The sequence below is a fragment of the Rhinatrema bivittatum genome, chromosome 9 (assembly GCF_901001135.1).
Source record: "Rhinatrema bivittatum chromosome 9, aRhiBiv1.1, whole genome shotgun sequence".
NCBI classification, from domain to species: Eukaryota; Metazoa; Chordata; class Amphibia; order Gymnophiona; family Rhinatrematidae; genus Rhinatrema; species Rhinatrema bivittatum.
Genome location: NC_042623.1, coordinates 126,254,134 through 126,270,409, shown reverse-complemented (window position 1 = coordinate 126,270,409; position 16,276 = coordinate 126,254,134). Strand labels below are relative to the sequence as shown.

Genomic DNA, 16,276 nt, shown 5'->3' with positions numbered 1-16,276 from the left:
AAATGGAGGAAAGATGCTAAATTTAAAAAAGAAATTGAAGTGCTGTCAAAAACATCAGGAAAGGAATATTAAAGTCCAAGCACAATAAAAAAAAATATATATGTACAAACAAACTAAATCAAATTCTTCTTCAATAGCATTACAACAAAGAATACCACATTAGAAGTTGATTCAATCCATGTGGTATCACAGTTTGCAAGGAAAATATCCAATACTGTTCCCTGGAGTTAAACCTCTTCTGTATGTCCCCACCTCTTATACTGGGGAAACTGGTTCCAGCACCTTCCACACTAGGTCTTAAAACAAGTGACCTTTCTGTATACAGTGTGGGACAATGAGAGCTGACAACTTCAAGATTTGTAAACAGCTTCTGTCAGGTTACTTTGTAGCCTTGCAAGCTAATTTTTAAGCAAGTACTGTTTGGATATTATATATTGCTGGGGTTTTTTTTGACATACATGTGCACACTAATGGAGATCCACTGCTTAAGCTGTTTATAATTTGCATGGGATAAAAATTATATTTAAAAAAGCAACTTATAGAAATATAGAGCAATAGGCTAATGGACTAGTGGTCCTACATTTACACAATTTATAATGTCATTTGAATTCTAAGCTTATTTGAAGAATTTGTCTATTTTGTTTAGTTTATATTTCCCAGTTTTTAGGTCCAGTGCTTTTTTTGTCCCTCCTCATATCCTCAACAGGGGGGTGAGTGAAGTGATAGGGGTGGGGGAGTGAATGAGGAAGTGTTGAAGGGGATTGTGATGGGATCATGGGTGAGATTGAACAAGGGAGAGTAGGTGAATGGGGAGAAAGGAAGTAAACCAGAGAGAATGAGGGATCGTTGTGTGTGTGGGAGTGAATAGGGGAACGAGGCAAACCAGGGAGAGTGAGAGGATCGGAGAGGGGAAAAAGAAATCAATGAAGGAGGGTAAGGGGACTGTGGGGGGGGGGAGTGAATGAGGGAGAATGAAGGAATCTGGGCTGGGTGAAAAAGTGAGTAAGGGGATCATGGGGAGAAGGGAAGAGAATGAAGGAATGTGGGGGGATGGGAGACAGTGCCAGGAAAAAGTAAATAAGGGACAGTGAGTGGTGGGAAGAGTGACTGAGGGGATAATGAGGGGGGATGAGAGTGAATGAGAGAAGAAAGTGACTGAGGCATTGTGGGCATATAGGAGCGAGTGCCATTGAGAAAGAGAGGGAGGAAATGGGGGGTGTAGAATGTGAATTTATCTATTTTGTTTAGTTTATATTTCCCAGTTTTTTAGGTTCAGTGCTTTTTTGTCCCTCCTCTTATCCTGGGAGGGGGCATTGTTGTGTGCGAGGATCAGAAGGCTTTTGGTGGGGATAAGAGAAAAGATGGTGTGATTGGGGGCTGTGGGGAGGAGTGTGACTAGAGGAGATGGAGGATGTGATAGGGAGACCAGGGAATCGGAGTTTGTGTGAAAGAGGAACTGGGGAAGGGTGGATAGTGGGGTCTATATGGGCAGGTTGCTGGGGGACAATAAAAAAAAAAATTAGGAGTGGGAAGGGTGATAGAGGGTTGAGATGTGAGGAGAAACAGGGCTTGACCCCCCGAGGAAGGACTCTTTCCTCTCCGGATCTCCTACCTCCAACCCCCAAGAAGCCAGGACCATCCTCCCCACAGTCTTCTCCTTTCCTCCCCCATACCCAAACTGCCTGCCTTCCTTCTCCACACCGATCCTTCCCTACTTCTCCACCCCCATCCACAGTATCCCTTTCTTCCCACCTCCCCCTTCATACCCATTCTTGATTCCTCTTCCCTCCTCTCCTCTGTTCTTTATCCTCCCTTATTCTTCCATCCCTTATCTCTGTACCCCTCCTGTCTTCCTTATTCATTTCCCTCCTTCTGAGATCTCCTCTATCTCCATTACCCAGATCCCTTCCCCTCCATCCTCCCCAATCCCAATCACTAAAATCCCTTTTTCTGTAATAAAGAACTAAACATATAAACTGAATACAGAAATGTCAGAAACTGATTTTATTTTAATAAAATAAAAAATATTGTCATAGAATTTTGAACAATCTGCCACAGAATTTGCCAACTCTTGCTGCAGAATCTTGAAAATATTTGTCACAGGAAACCAGTGCTCTGACTATTTCTTGTTTTCTCTGTAGGCTGTAACAGGGGTAGTATGTTATGCATGTCGAGTTGCTGCTGCCCTGCTTCTTTACCAAGAGCTGATGCGAAGGGGAATACGGTGGTTAATGTAAGTAACTGTGATCAATAAAAGGGATTTTGTACTAAAATGCTGTAGTTTTATGAACCTGGAAATTAGGTACCATAAGTCCAGGCCAAAAATTGAAAGAGTGCATTAAATCCATCATGCTCAACATTTATTCGGTTAAACTGGTATATAGTCATACATGAATCAATAAAGCCATCAAGTTTTGTAGGCCCCTTACTCATAGAGTCAGTGATACCCAGCAGACTCTAAAGTGGTGTAGGGTCACATTACTTTATTTAATTTACTTTTATGTATTATTTTGTATATATATTTTTCTCAAATGAATAGAATCGATATCCAAAATTACTGACGAACTGCAGACTCTAGCGTCAATTTTGACAACTAACACACCATGTTCTAAAGTTGTATTCACAAATTAAAGTCATAAACAGATTCCAGCAGAAATACTCATCTCATTCTGTGTCCCAGTCCCGACACGATCGTGTTTCGGACCAAAAAGGTCCTGCCTCAGGGGAATAACTCCTTCACAGCTGCTTCTCTGTAACCACCAACAAAAACCATCATCGTTCCATCAGCATATTCCAAAAGTGGCTTTTCTTTTATTTTCCGCGGTCTGCATTCAGACTCGCTCAATTGAGTGTCATATATGAACTTGGAGGCATTTCAGTGTAGCAGATTCAATAAGTCAGCTGTCTCAAATTGATAACTGAGAGTATATAGAGCTAAAATATATTTTGAGGATGTGTATCTGTATTTCAATTCCTCAGAAGCAGAAAATAATATTTTCTTTAAATTTGGGGTTTGTTTCTAATGTCAGGCACCTGACTGCTAATGGTCCTCCCCAGCACTCTAAAATCTTATCTAGGTGATATGTGAGATACACTGCTTTTACATCAGGCAAGTAAGTTACCGAACGATCCTCACATCCATCAGCCACACTGCTATCTGCATTCCTAATGATCAAATTGCCAACTACAATGGCATTTCTTTCTCTTTCCTCTTGGGAACATATCCCTGGAAGACACCACCTTGGTGTGAGAGGGTAAAGCATCAACTAGAGGGTAGGTTCTAGCTATAGGATCACTTCCTGCCACACCAAGGTGATGGTCTCCTTCCAGGTTACCTTGCTTTTCCAAAGCTGCCACAGGGGCTGCCAGACTGGAGTGTTAGGACTGCTCTACTTTATCCCCAAAGGTCTCCTCTATATACTACTTCTGTCTGCCTCAGCTCCTCTAGGTCTGCCACTCTGGCCTCTGGATTCATTCTTTGAGAGCCAGAAATCTTTTCACTAGATGCACACATACAACTTCTCACCAACAGGTAGATAATCACACAAGAGGCACCTGGTGCAAAAGATTGGATTGCCTCCATCTCGATACTGGACCTTTGACTGTATCTTAATTTTTTTGACTTGTTAGTTATTTAAAGCTGTTTAAGAAGTTGGCAGGGCTTTTTTTTTCTGTCACTACGTGATATTTAGTACTGGTATCTTTTTTCCACTCTGCATTAGTCCTTGGGAAATGACTGGAGGAGAGAGGCTGAATTAGGGAGCAGAATAGCTCTTCTCTGTCCACACCCTCTCACCCCTTCCCCTCCTTTATAGGCTGAATGGAGCAGGAAGGAGGGGGTGTTCTCTTCAGGGCACCAGTGAATAGAGTTGGGGCATCAGCCCTGTATACCCTGAATAGGGTCAATACAGAATGGCACTGGAACCTGGTAATTGTACATACTATTAACCATTCTGTACTCTGTAATTTTAATTACCGTTAAAAGCACTATTGTGTATTTTTTCTTCTTTATTTTCCTTTTTCTCCTTATAATACTTTACGTATTACTTTGGCAACACACAATTTTGTCATGACAATAAAGTTCTTGAATCTAAATCTGAGAAAACATAAGAACATAAGATTTGCCACACTGAGTCGAACCAAAGGTCCATCAAGCCCAGTATCCTGTTTCCAACAGTAGCCAATCCAGGTCGCAAGTATCTGGCAGGATCCCAAGGGGTAGATAGATTCCATACTGTTTATCCCAGAGATAAGAAGTGGATTTCTGAAACTCCACCTTAATAATCGTTTATGGACTTTTCCTCCAGGAACTTGTCCAAATCTTTTTTAAATGCAGCTACAGTAATAGCTTTCATCACATCCTCAGGCAATGAATTCCAGAGCTTAATTATGCATTGAGTAAAAATATATTTTCTCTTATTAGTATTAAATGTATTGCCTACTAACTTTATTGTATGTCCCCTAGTCTTTGTTCTCTTTGAAAGAGTAAACAACTGATTGTTTACTCGCTCTGTTCCATTTAATCTTTTTGTAGATGTCTATCATATCTCCCCTCAGCTGCCTCTTTTCCAAACTGAAGAGCCCTAACCTCTCTAGTCTTTCCTCATAGGAGACTTGTTCCATCCCCTTTATCATTTTGGTTGCTGTATCTTTTCTAATTCTGTTATATCTTTTTTGACATGTGATCAGAACTGCACACAATACTCAAGATATTTATTTATTTGTTTTATATACCGTCAATCTGGAACAATCTTGACAGTGTACACTCTATTATATAGTAAACACTATATAAGGACACACCATGGAGTGATACAGAGGCATTATGATATTCTCTGTTTTATTCTCTATTCCTTTCTTAATCATTCCTAGCAGCAGTTGGGGAGAGAGAAAAGTAGTGCCACTCTCTCTTTCAAGCTTCTTCCTCGACTGCTGCTTTTCCCAATCATTGACCATAGCAGAGGATGCACCACCAGGTGAAAATATTGCTGTCAAATGTCTCCTGCCAGTGGGAGGATGGGAAGGGAGGAGGATCATGCCATAACTAAACTCTGTAGCCAGTTGCAGAGTGCGGGACTACTATGATGAGAGTGATGCACTAGATGTTTGTCATACCCTCCTCCCCCCCCCCCCCCCCCGGAGGAGAGGGCATGGCAAATACCTAGCATTTGAACATTTCTTTCTAGAAATAAAGCACAGGGAGTGGGTATGCTATTAGTAAAATTAATTAAAAGTGTGTTTTATGTTAGCTTGTCAATAACCAGCAGTAGGACTAAAATCAGTCAAATACTAAAATCAGAGTTAATTACACATTAATGTAAATACCTCCTTTTTTCCTTATTGTGACTTTTTTCAGTTGCTTAGGTTGCAGTGCCTTCTTTAAATTAAAAAAAAACTGATAAAATTGAAATACTTCCCAAGTGTACTTAGTACTAAAATTAAGAGTTGTATAATCTTGGACAGAAAAACTAACTTTCCTAGCTTGTAAACAGATGAATTCAGGACCAGTGGGTTATGCTCCCTTGCCAGCAGATGGAGACGGAGCAAGCTGATATCACAGTATATGTAGTCCTGCAGTGATCCCAGCCTGCCAGTATTCTCCGTCTCCAGCAGATGGTGGACGTGCATCTCCGTAAGGGGGACTACTGTGAATTTTGAAAGGAGAATTTTATATTGAGAAACGAAAGCCCTGCTCTCCTGCGGTAATACCTAAAGGTCCCTCCCCCAATTGAGAATTTCTGAGGTGATTTCCATGGTCCCGGTCCCGGTGATTTCTGTGGTCCCAGTTCCCAGCGTGAACTTAGCTGCTTGTACAGCTGAAAGGCAGAGGGTGAGAAGGCAGAGTGCGGTGATGATGGCAGATACCCTCTTCCCCTGCAGCCAGAGACCATCGCTATACTCAGCTGGTAAGCGCTGAGCTCCAATAAGTTTTAAAAGAAAAAAAACCTTTTACCTATAGAGACAGGGGGTTTTAGGACTTCCTTCAGTCTCCATGTTCAGCTCGCCATCCCAACATCATTCCCGCTCCTGTTGGGATTAGGGAAACTGGACAGTCTGGTGGGTTGAACAGTCCAGGTAGGCTAGGCCCCACAATAGGCTTTTCTCGGTGCTCCCCATAGTAGTCTGTGGTGGCATTTTCGCGCTTGTGCATGCTTTACTGCCCTCTGCAGGACTTCAGTGTGCCCAGTGCATTGGCTCTGCACACGTGTTGTGTGTGCTGCGCTAAGCACAACCTTTGTGTGCATTGCTTTTGTGTGTGGTGATATGCTTCAGCAGAGCACACTAGTAGTGCGTGCGCCTTGCTATGCTTATTGTTGGGGCGCCTATAATTTGCGCATGCAACTTTTTTAAGCATGAGCCATTTGAATGCACAATTACCACCACTCATGGCGCCGGTAAACAAGAAGCTTAAGCGCCTTTCTCTTTGTGTTGCCTGTCATATTAGGGCTTCTCAACCTGACCTGTCTTTCAACATGTGTCAGCACTGCTTGGATGCTCAGAGGGAGTTGTCTTCCTCGGATTTTGCTAAGCCTGGATCCTCTCATTCTGATTATGGTCTGGTTACGGCTTAGGCTGGAAGTGTGCCAGATTTTGGTGCTCCCTTGACTGGCTCCTCCGCTGGAAATTGTAGTTCAGTTGGGCCTGCTCCAGTAACTTCTGGGCTTGGTCTGGATCCGGCTGCTTTTTCTTTGGTGGAGGTTTTTTCAAGCTTTACAAGTCTTTGTTCAGGCACAGTCCTTCACTTTGCCCACTTTGGTCAGGTCATATCCTCAGCCGGTGGCCCCTCCCACTTCCACTGCTGTGGTTAACTGCCACGACATGTCTCGGTTCACCATGGGTTTCCCCAGTTGGGACCCGGATGACACGTATGATGAGACACATCCTTATTCTTTGGAAGATGGTGAAATTCCTCCTGGTTTGGAGCCGTATCAAACCATGTTACAGTGCCTGGGGCAGATTCTTTGTCAGAGCTAAAGAGGAATCCCATTTTGGTCTCCTTGCATAAAGCCTCTTGCTTTTTTCCTTTTATGGTCACTATTCTAGAATTGATTGATCTTGAATGGGATGCCCTGGAGGCAAATTTCAAAAGGGGTCAGACTTTGGAAGACCTATACCCTCTGGATCCACCTGTGAGAGAGCGTTTTCCCAAAGTGGATGCGCGTGTCTGTGCCATATCTAAATGGTCGACTATCCCCGTGGAGAGAGGAGCGGCCTTGAAAGATGTGCATAATAGGCGGATTGCAGGTCTTTGACACAGTGGTAATGACCTTGCAGATTGCTTCCTGTTACACTCGTGTGAGGCACTCTTGTCTGATTCTCTCTCAGGAGGTGGATGATTCTGGGGTGAATTCCAGAGCACTTATGGAACTGCTGCCGCCTTTTTGGCAGACGTGGGCTGTGATTTGGTCTGTATCTTGGCTAGAGGAGTGGCTTTGGTAGGGCAGCCAGACATCAGCTATGGATGCGGAATTGGTCAGCTGACGCAGCCTCCAAGGCTAAACTTACAAAAATGCCTTTTAAAGGCTCACTCTTGTTTGGGAGCGAGTTGGAAAAACTAGTCACTAAGTGGGGCGAATCTCCAGTATCCCGGTTACTGGAGAATAAGAAGCAATTGCAGCACCCTTTTTCTAGAGGGGTTGTTTCAGAGGTTCCTTGCATTTTTTTATTTATTATTTATATACCGACATTTGATCTCAATTGAGATATCACACCAGTTTACATTCAGGTACAGAAACCTGACCTTTCAGAGGACTCAGCCTTTTGCTAGATCTCAGTCCTTTCGTCCCTGACAGTCCAAGAGAGGAGCAGGCTCGGATGGTGGACCGTCCTAAGCTTCCCAATGAAGGTTTGCTGACCTATCTTCGGGAGGAGGAGATAGGGGGATGCCTATCTCTCTTTTATCAGAAATGGGTTGAGATCACATTGGATCAATGGGTCCTGGAAGTGACACGGGAAGAATATGCGCTGGCGTTTCGCAGTATTCCTTGGGACGTGTTCATGATATCTCCTTGCCACTCCCCACAGAAGAAGCAGGCACTGGAGTCTATGCTTCTGCCGCTCCTCCGGCTGAGAGCTGTGGTACTAGTGCCTACATCTCAGGAAAGTATGGGGCGCAATTCCATTTATTTTGTTGATAATAGCCATACAATCGGGAGAGTTTCTGACCTCCCTGGATCTGTCTGAGGCTTACATTTATATTCCCATCCATTTGGAGCACCAAAGTTTTCTATGCTTTACAATGTTGGGTCACCATTATCAGTTTTGGGTGCTGCCCTTTGGTCTGGCCACCTCCCCCAGAACATTTTCCAAGGGCATGATGGTCATGGCAGCGGCATTGAGAAAAGATTGGATCCTGGTACACCCAAACTTGGACTACTGGCTGATTTGGGCCAAGTCATTGCAGAGAGCAGTCTGGTGACCAACAAGGTTATTTCCTTGCTGCAGGAGCTCAGTTGGATGGTGAACCTGCCGAAGAGCAGTCTCTGGCCTTCTCAGTCATTGGAGTATCTGGGAGTTTGCTTCGACACAAGGCTGGGCGAGGTTTTTCTACCGAAAGCACTGATCCAAAAGTTGATGTCTCAGGTTCATCAGTTGGTGAACACTATCTGTCTAGTGTGGAGCAATCTACAGGTGCTCAGTTTGTGACAGCAACCCTGGAAGTGGTGCCGTGGGCGAAGGCACATATGAGTCCTCTTCAGTGTTCACTGCTGTCTCATTGGAACCCGCAGTCTCTAGTCTATTCTGTTTGGCTCCACTTGCTGATGGAAATCTGCTCTCGCTTCAGGTTGTGGTTGCAGAAGCCTCATCTGAGAAAGGGAGTTTCCTTGTCCTCCCTGAACTGGTTGGTGCTCACGACAGATACGAGTCTCCAGGTTTGGGGAGCTCACTGTCAGGAACTGAAGGCCCAGGGACGTTGGACAGCTGAAGAGGCTCTCTGGAACATCAATCGCCTGGAAGCCCAGGCAGTCAGGTTGGCGTGCTTGCAGTTCAGACTACTGGGTCAAGCAGTCCACGTGTGGTCAGACAACGCAACGACAGTGGCCTACATCAATCGCCAGGAAGGAACCAAGAGCCAGCAAGGGGCGCAGGAAATAAACCAACTTATGAAATTGGCAGAAGTACATCTTCAGATGATCTCGGCCTCTCACATCGCAGGAAAATACAACTTATGAGCAGACTTTCTCAGCAAGCAGAGTCTGGACCCCGGAGAATGGGTATTGTCCGCTCAGGCTTTTCAGCTGATAGAAGATCGCTGGGGCCTTCTGCCCCACGACCTGTTGGCAACTTCCAGCAATGCAAAAGTTCCTCAATTCTTCTGTCGCAGGAGAGATCCGTGGTTCCTGGGCATTGATGCTCTCGTACAGGTCTGGCCGGATGATGAGTTGCTTTATGCCTTTCCTCTATGGCCCTTGTCAGGCAGGGTCATTTGCAGAATCAAAATCCATAGGGGGCTAGTACTCCTGGTGGTCCTGGATTGGCGCAGGCGTCTGAGGTTTGCAGACTTGCAGAAATTCCTGGTGGAAGGACCCCCTTCGTCTTCTGCCGAGAATGGGTCTGTTGCAATAGGGGCTGGTTCTTCATGAGGATCGGCTTGGTTCTGTCTTACGATTTGACCCTTGAGAAGGTTCACCTGTTGAAGCATGGATATTCTTCTGCAGCGATTGCTATCTTACTCTGCACTCGGACATTCTCCACTTCTCTAGCATATGTGTGGTTTGGAGAGTGTTTGAGGCCTGATGCAAGGAGCACGGTGTTCTTCCTCGATCCGTTAAGATCCTGCTTATTCTGTATTTTTTGCAGAATGGGTTAAAAAAGGGATTGGCCCTTAATTCCTTGAAGGTTCAGGTTGCGACTCTTACATGTTTCAGAGGCGTGCACAGTAAGTGGTGTCTCCCTATTGTCCCATCCTGATGTGGCCCATTTCTTGAAGGGAGTGAAGCACCTTCGGCCTCCCTTACGGTTGCTAGTTCCCTTGTGGAGTCTTAACTTGTTACACAGTTACATTCCATCTTGCATCACCTATGTTTTCAACCTATCTGATGCCTATAAAATATTATCACTTGTCTCTCATTGTTATAAATTTATAACACAGATTAGAAATAGGGAATTTAGTCATCGGATTCAATGAGTCTCTGTCACGGCCCGTTCCGCTGTGGGCCTAGACTCAGTATAAGGAAAGTAGTAGACAGACTTACCTTCGAGAAGGTGGGTGCTCTGGAGCAGGAGTCTTCACTTGTGCAGCCGCCATTCCCTGCCTTTGGGTTCAGCTGCAGAGACATGGAGAGCACCAGAGACCAAGGCTGGTGCCCAACACCAGAGCAGGAGATTGGAAGATCCAGGCGAGACTGAAAGCAGGAGCTGAAGGCCAAAGTAGGACATCCAGTAGCACAGGTGGAACCAGAACAAGAGCTGGATCCAGGAACATGGCCAGAAAGCTAGGAAACACTGAGAGAATTCTGTGTGGGCTGTTGGACCAGCAAAGGTGTGGCAGACTGTATTTCTTTATATACTGCTGTCTATTAGGCCACACCTAATGCTGGTCCAATAGAGAGCATTCTGGGAGGGTCTGCATTGTTTCAGAATTTCCATGGCTCTGTCACTAAGTCCTCTGGCCCTGAACATCCAAGGTTGTGAGTTCAAATCCTGCTGATCTTGTTTCTCAGTGTAATAACATACAGGCCGATACAGTAAAGTTCACACGCACAGGCCACTCTCCTGTGCGTGCGATTCACTAAAAAAAAATATTCAAATTAGGGCCCGCGGTAAAAAGAGGCGCTAGGGACACTAGTGCGTCCCTAGCGTCTCTTTTTTGACAGGAGCGGCGGCTGTCAGTGAGTTTGACAGCCGACATTCAATTTTGCTGGCGTCGGTTCTCAAACCCATTGACAGCCACCTGCGAGCCGATTTAAAATTTTTTTAATTTTTTTTTGTAATTTTAATTATTTTTTACTTTGGAACCTCCGACTTAATATCGCCATGATATTAAGTCAGAGGGTGTACAGAAAAGCAGTTTTTACTGCTTTTCTGTACACTTTCCCGGTGCCGGCAGAAATTAACGCCTACCTTTGGGTAGGCGCTAATTTCTGAAAGTAAAATGTGCAGCTTGGCTGCACATTTTACTTAGTGAATCGCATGGGAATAACTAATTGGACTATCAACATGCATTTGCATGTTGCGGGCGCTATTAGTTTTGGGGGGGGGGGTTGGATGCGCGTTTTTGACGCGCTGTTACCCCTTACTGAATAAAGGGGTAAAGCTAGCGCATCGAAAACGTGCGTCCAAACGCGGGTTAACTGTGCGCTCTGTACTGTACCGGCCTGATATTCTCTACTTTGTAAACAAAATACACTACTCAAATTTCTGAACACTGAAAAGATATACATTGTTTAATTTTAAAAGATCTTATGCTCACATGTAGTTCATGTATCAATGCATTCTTTCATATGTCCACATTTTGATGTAGTTTCTTGACACACAAGAACATTGAATCACAGTTTGATCCAAATTTGAGAAGTTGGTGGTAACTAGGAAAGTATGAAAGCTTCCCCTTAGGACAGGGGTCTACAACCTTTCAAAGAAGAAGAGCTATTTTTAATTTTGTCTTTGACTAAAATGATTTGAGAGCTACATCACAGATATGAATAATATATATGAAAAATGCATACACATAGGTGGTCATTTCGAAGCCATTTACGTGCATAAAATATTTTATGCATGTAAATGGCTCATTAGCAAATTTGCCAATCTTCGCATGCAAAGAGAATTCATGTAATTCGTTTGTGTGCATACGTTTATGCACACAAACGAGAGGCGTTCTGGGAGGGGGGGGGGGTGTCTTATTGGGGCGGAGTTTGGATTTACACACACACTTTCATTTTAAAAAGTATGTACTTAAATCCACATGCCTCAGGTCTAACTTTGTGCAGGGGAGTTTTTGTGCATACTTTAATAATTTTTCAAAGTGAAAGTTTGTGCTTGTTTTCACTTTGAAAAATTTATGTAACGTCTACAGGTAAAAAGTACTAGCGGACTTTTCCCGTCTTTGAACAATTTACCTTCTCTGAGAAGAATTTTCAAAGTAATTTCTGTGGGGAAAGCAGTGTTCCCCCCTGCAGAAATGCTTGCTTTTTTTTTAATTATTCACCCTCCTTGCTGGTAAAAGTATGCAGGTTATCCCACAATGCACATACTTTTACTCGCATAATACCAAAGTGTTCCCAGGGATGGGATTAGGTCGGGGCAGAAAACAACACACGACCCAGAAAAAGTACCCCAGGCACAAATCTCTGCAGATCCTTTATCCTGCAGCACTAATATAAGCAAAACTAAATCCCTAAACTTGATCCTACAGAATAAAAACTACTTGCAGTATTTACACCATTGTAGGGAGTTAATTATTGCCCACATGATGTAGATTTAAAAACAAAATGTGGGGGGGGGGGAGAAATTACTTTCAAAATAAGTTTCCTCTATTTTATTTTTTTTCACACAGTTCCCATACTCTTCCACCACAGCCTCAGTCCGCTTCCCCCCCCCATTCCAATACAGCTCCATTATTCCTCTGGAAAAATCCCAGCACCCACAGTCCCTGCTTCCACATCCTCCAATTAAGATCTGCAGTTCCCCCCAGCTTCCCCACTCTCCTAGTAAGATTTGCAGCTCCCTGAGCCTCCCCATCACCTTCAGGTAATGTTTGCTGTCACCCCCACTCTGGCCCCAGCAGACACAACAGTTCTGCTGTCAGTATCAAGTGTTGTTCAGGGTGATGAGAAATAAAGTTTATTTTCGCAGGCAGGATAGCAGCTGGAACTCCAATTGCTGCACTATCTTGCACTTATTGCTAGGTTAACAGAAGTTGCAGGCTGACACCCTGTGATGCCCATTAAAGAGTGGGTAATCTTGTGAAGCATTGAACAGCATCTTAAGACTGCAGGTAGCATGTGCTTTTACAGGAGAGCAGTATCTTCTAATTTTGATAAAAGGGCCCTTGTGCAGGATCATGATCCTCTTTAAAGAAAGAAACCTTATGCCCTTGCGGTGTTTTTGTGTGTTTTTTTTTCTTTTTTACAAAATACTCTATTGACTATTAGCCCCTTTCGAAAAATTTCAATGATAGCATTGGCATATGAAAATCAGTGCAGAAAAATTATTGTTTTTGGTGATATGTCTAATTGTTCCATTTATAGTTGCATGAGAATTAATTTAAACATAGTAATACAGTGTTTTAAAATTTAACAAAAAAAAGAATAAATAATTTAGATGAATTCATGTGGTGGTTGTATTAACTTTCCAGTGAAATTCTGAAGGAAGATTACAATGAAGCAGTTCACAAAAAGACAAAGGCGTCCCTCAAACTGGATTACTGCAATAGAAACATTGAGAAAGCTGTGAAAGTGTAAGTAGCCACATTTCCTGGGTTGGAGATATAAAGTGGAGGATACATTGGCAATTGAAATAGTTTTATCATAAACTGTGTGCCAGGAAGCTAGATGGAAAGGTGCATAGTTTAAGCTTCTGTTATTGGCGCTATAGTCATGTGTAAGTTTAATTGAAATTCCCTAATGTAGTCAAATAGCAGGAGTAGCTAGCTCTCAGCTGCTTGGTGCTTTCTATTGTGAAAGTTTCAGATGTTATTTGGGTAAGTGAAATAGTTAGCAGTCTTTGCCATCTGAAGACCCTACCTATCCATTCAAGTTTGAAAATCTGTATGTCAATACAGATTAATTTTCCATCTCGATTACTACAATGTGCTATTTGCTGACTTTCCTTTGTCCCATACTAAACCATTTCAGTTGCTGACAAGTATCATTGCCAGATTCCTAGTTTATTGCTCCTGATTTTCACTCACTGCGCCACTATTTTGATACACCACTTGGCTACCCATCTTTCTAGTTCAGTTTCAATGACTCTCACCTTTTCTTTCCTCCATTATAGTTTTCCTCTTCCTTGCAGACATAAAAAGGGATTGCATTAGCACGTTTGAAACTTGTGAGCAGTAGTGGCAATCATCAAGGTTTCCTCCATAGCTGCTGTCCATTGTCACATTTTCATATACATTCATAATTCACTTATAGTTTAAAAAAAAAAAGTCTGAAATGGAAGTCTTTATTTTTGTTCAAGAGGTTTCTTCCTCATTCTTTTTAACAGTGGTTAATAAATCTTTTCTTCAGGGGGGTAGGGGGAATGGTGTTACCTTCCCATATTCACCTCATTCAGTCTGTCAAAAGAGCAAGGAGGGACTGTCCTCAGCTCATTGCTGAAAATCCTGTGTTTGATCCTCAGCTAAAAACTGACCTGCTAAAATGGCAATCTTACGTCTTACATTCACTCACCTCATGTTTGGATAAGAAAAGACTGGGCATTCTAGCTGCAACTTTTAAGGAATTTCCTTAGGAAATTAAATATCGATGGGAAAACAAGGTATGCAGGGAGATGGGATTATTTGGTGGTAAGGGGGTGCTAGGAGAGAAGCACAGTGAAACAAAATTAGCTGGGATGCTGAGTTTGGGATGGAAGCTAAAATTTACATTTTTCTTTCTGTATAAATTCCAAACTTTGCTTAATTCTGTTTAGGCTTTTAGATTGTCCAATTTAATTGAAAGTACTCCTAGCACATTCATAGCCAAGTGATGACATCTCTAGACATTCAGCGGATCCATTTCCTTGGATCTGTAAAGACTCCTTTTATATATGCAAAATTCACTCAAGTGTAATTATATCCAAAATATGCACATGTACTAAGATACATGATGATAAACACAAGAAGGGGTTGAATTAGTATAAGTTTGAAACTTGTGAGAAGTTAGGCCAGTAAAGTCTTCAACTGTAGCTACTGTCCTTTTGCATGTCATTTATATATATTTACCTAAAATATAAGCATAGTATATTTTTTTTTAGATGATTGTGAATGTACAGTGACTATAGAAAGTCTATACCTCATTGTAAATATGTTCACCTTTTGTTGCCTTATAGCCTGGAAGTAAAATGCATTAAACCAATGTTCATTCCATGTATCCACACCTTCTACCCCACAACTGCCAAGTGAAAAATATATTCCAGAATTCCTTAGAAAATGAAGTACAAATAAAAACATGGACTAGCTGGGTTGGATAAGTGGCCAACCACCTTGTATTAATGCAACAGTCCTAGTTATTTATTTAAAAAACATATTCTGCGAACTCACTACATTCAGTATAGATCAGTTTACATACATACATATTGTAAAACATACAAATGTATGCAGTTAAAAACACATTTTAAAACACATACCTAATAATATATACATATATCAAAAACACCAATACACAGTTAAAATACAGTGACAAAAATAAAATGTATATGCACAGGCCAACACCCTCTTATTATATTATGCTTACAAAATCTCAAGCAATCTTGTTCTAGATGCAGATACAATGGTAATGTATTCAACATTAGAGCAGCAGCTGTAAATAAATCCTAGTCCTGGTAGTTTGAAGATGACTGTCTCGTAACATCTGCGAGGACAAAGTGAACTTTTGAGTGGCATATATTGTAATCTTAGCCATCAATGCATGAGGTTTCACATGCATTGGCCTGGAAGAGTATCCTAATGGTTAGAGCAGTGGGTTATAAACCAGAGAAGCCAGAGTTCAAATCCCACTTCACCCTCCATTGGCTCAGGTACAAATTAGATTGTAAGGCCTCTGGGGATAGGGAAATACAGTAACTGAAGTGCTGAAAAGTGGAATATAAATAACTTATAGCTTTATGTATATAAGTGAATTCACTGAGCAACAGGCAACAAATGAAGTTCCTTCACATGATGTTGAAGAATTATACCCTAAGGTAGATCAAAAATAGTTTTAATCGCATCATTTTTAACAAGTTGTAAAACTTTGATCAAATAATTTTGGGAGGCCTCCATTCACCGAATTACAATACCTTAGCTGGCTATGTACCAGAGACTTCATGACCAGTTTAAAATCAGAAACAGATAACACCTTTCTGAGAAGCTGTACAAACTGAAGCTTATAAAACGCTGCACTAGCTACTTTATTGATCTGCAACTGAAGAAACAACTTAGAATCAGTAATTACTCCCAAATTATAAGCAGAATCTTTAACTTTCAGAACATGTTGGTTTACAATATATTCAGAAGAAGTCTTATTGGGAATCTTACTGAACCAAAGAACACAATTTAAAACTAGCCCATTTGCTGTCGTCCAGTTCTATATGTTCTTAAAACAGGATTTAAACTGGGCTAATAGTACCTCACCAGGGATTGTACTAGGAATAAAAA

General features: G+C 42.3%; 1 protein-coding gene across 5 annotated transcripts in view; it reads left to right on the top strand.

Annotated features, from left to right (window-relative positions):
* The window catches only part of TBK1 (TANK binding kinase 1), a 185,095-nt gene that overhangs the window by 110,228 nt on the left and 58,591 nt on the right, over positions 1-16,276 (top strand). For all 5 annotated transcript variants that reach the window (XM_029616461.1, XM_029616463.1, XM_029616462.1 and 2 more), the window contains 2 exons: positions 2,142-2,233; positions 13,292-13,393. In XM_029616461.1, coding sequence (XP_029472321.1) covers positions 2,142-2,233; positions 13,292-13,393 — 194 coding nt within the window. The remainder of the gene's footprint in view (positions 1-2,141; positions 2,234-13,291; positions 13,394-16,276) is intronic.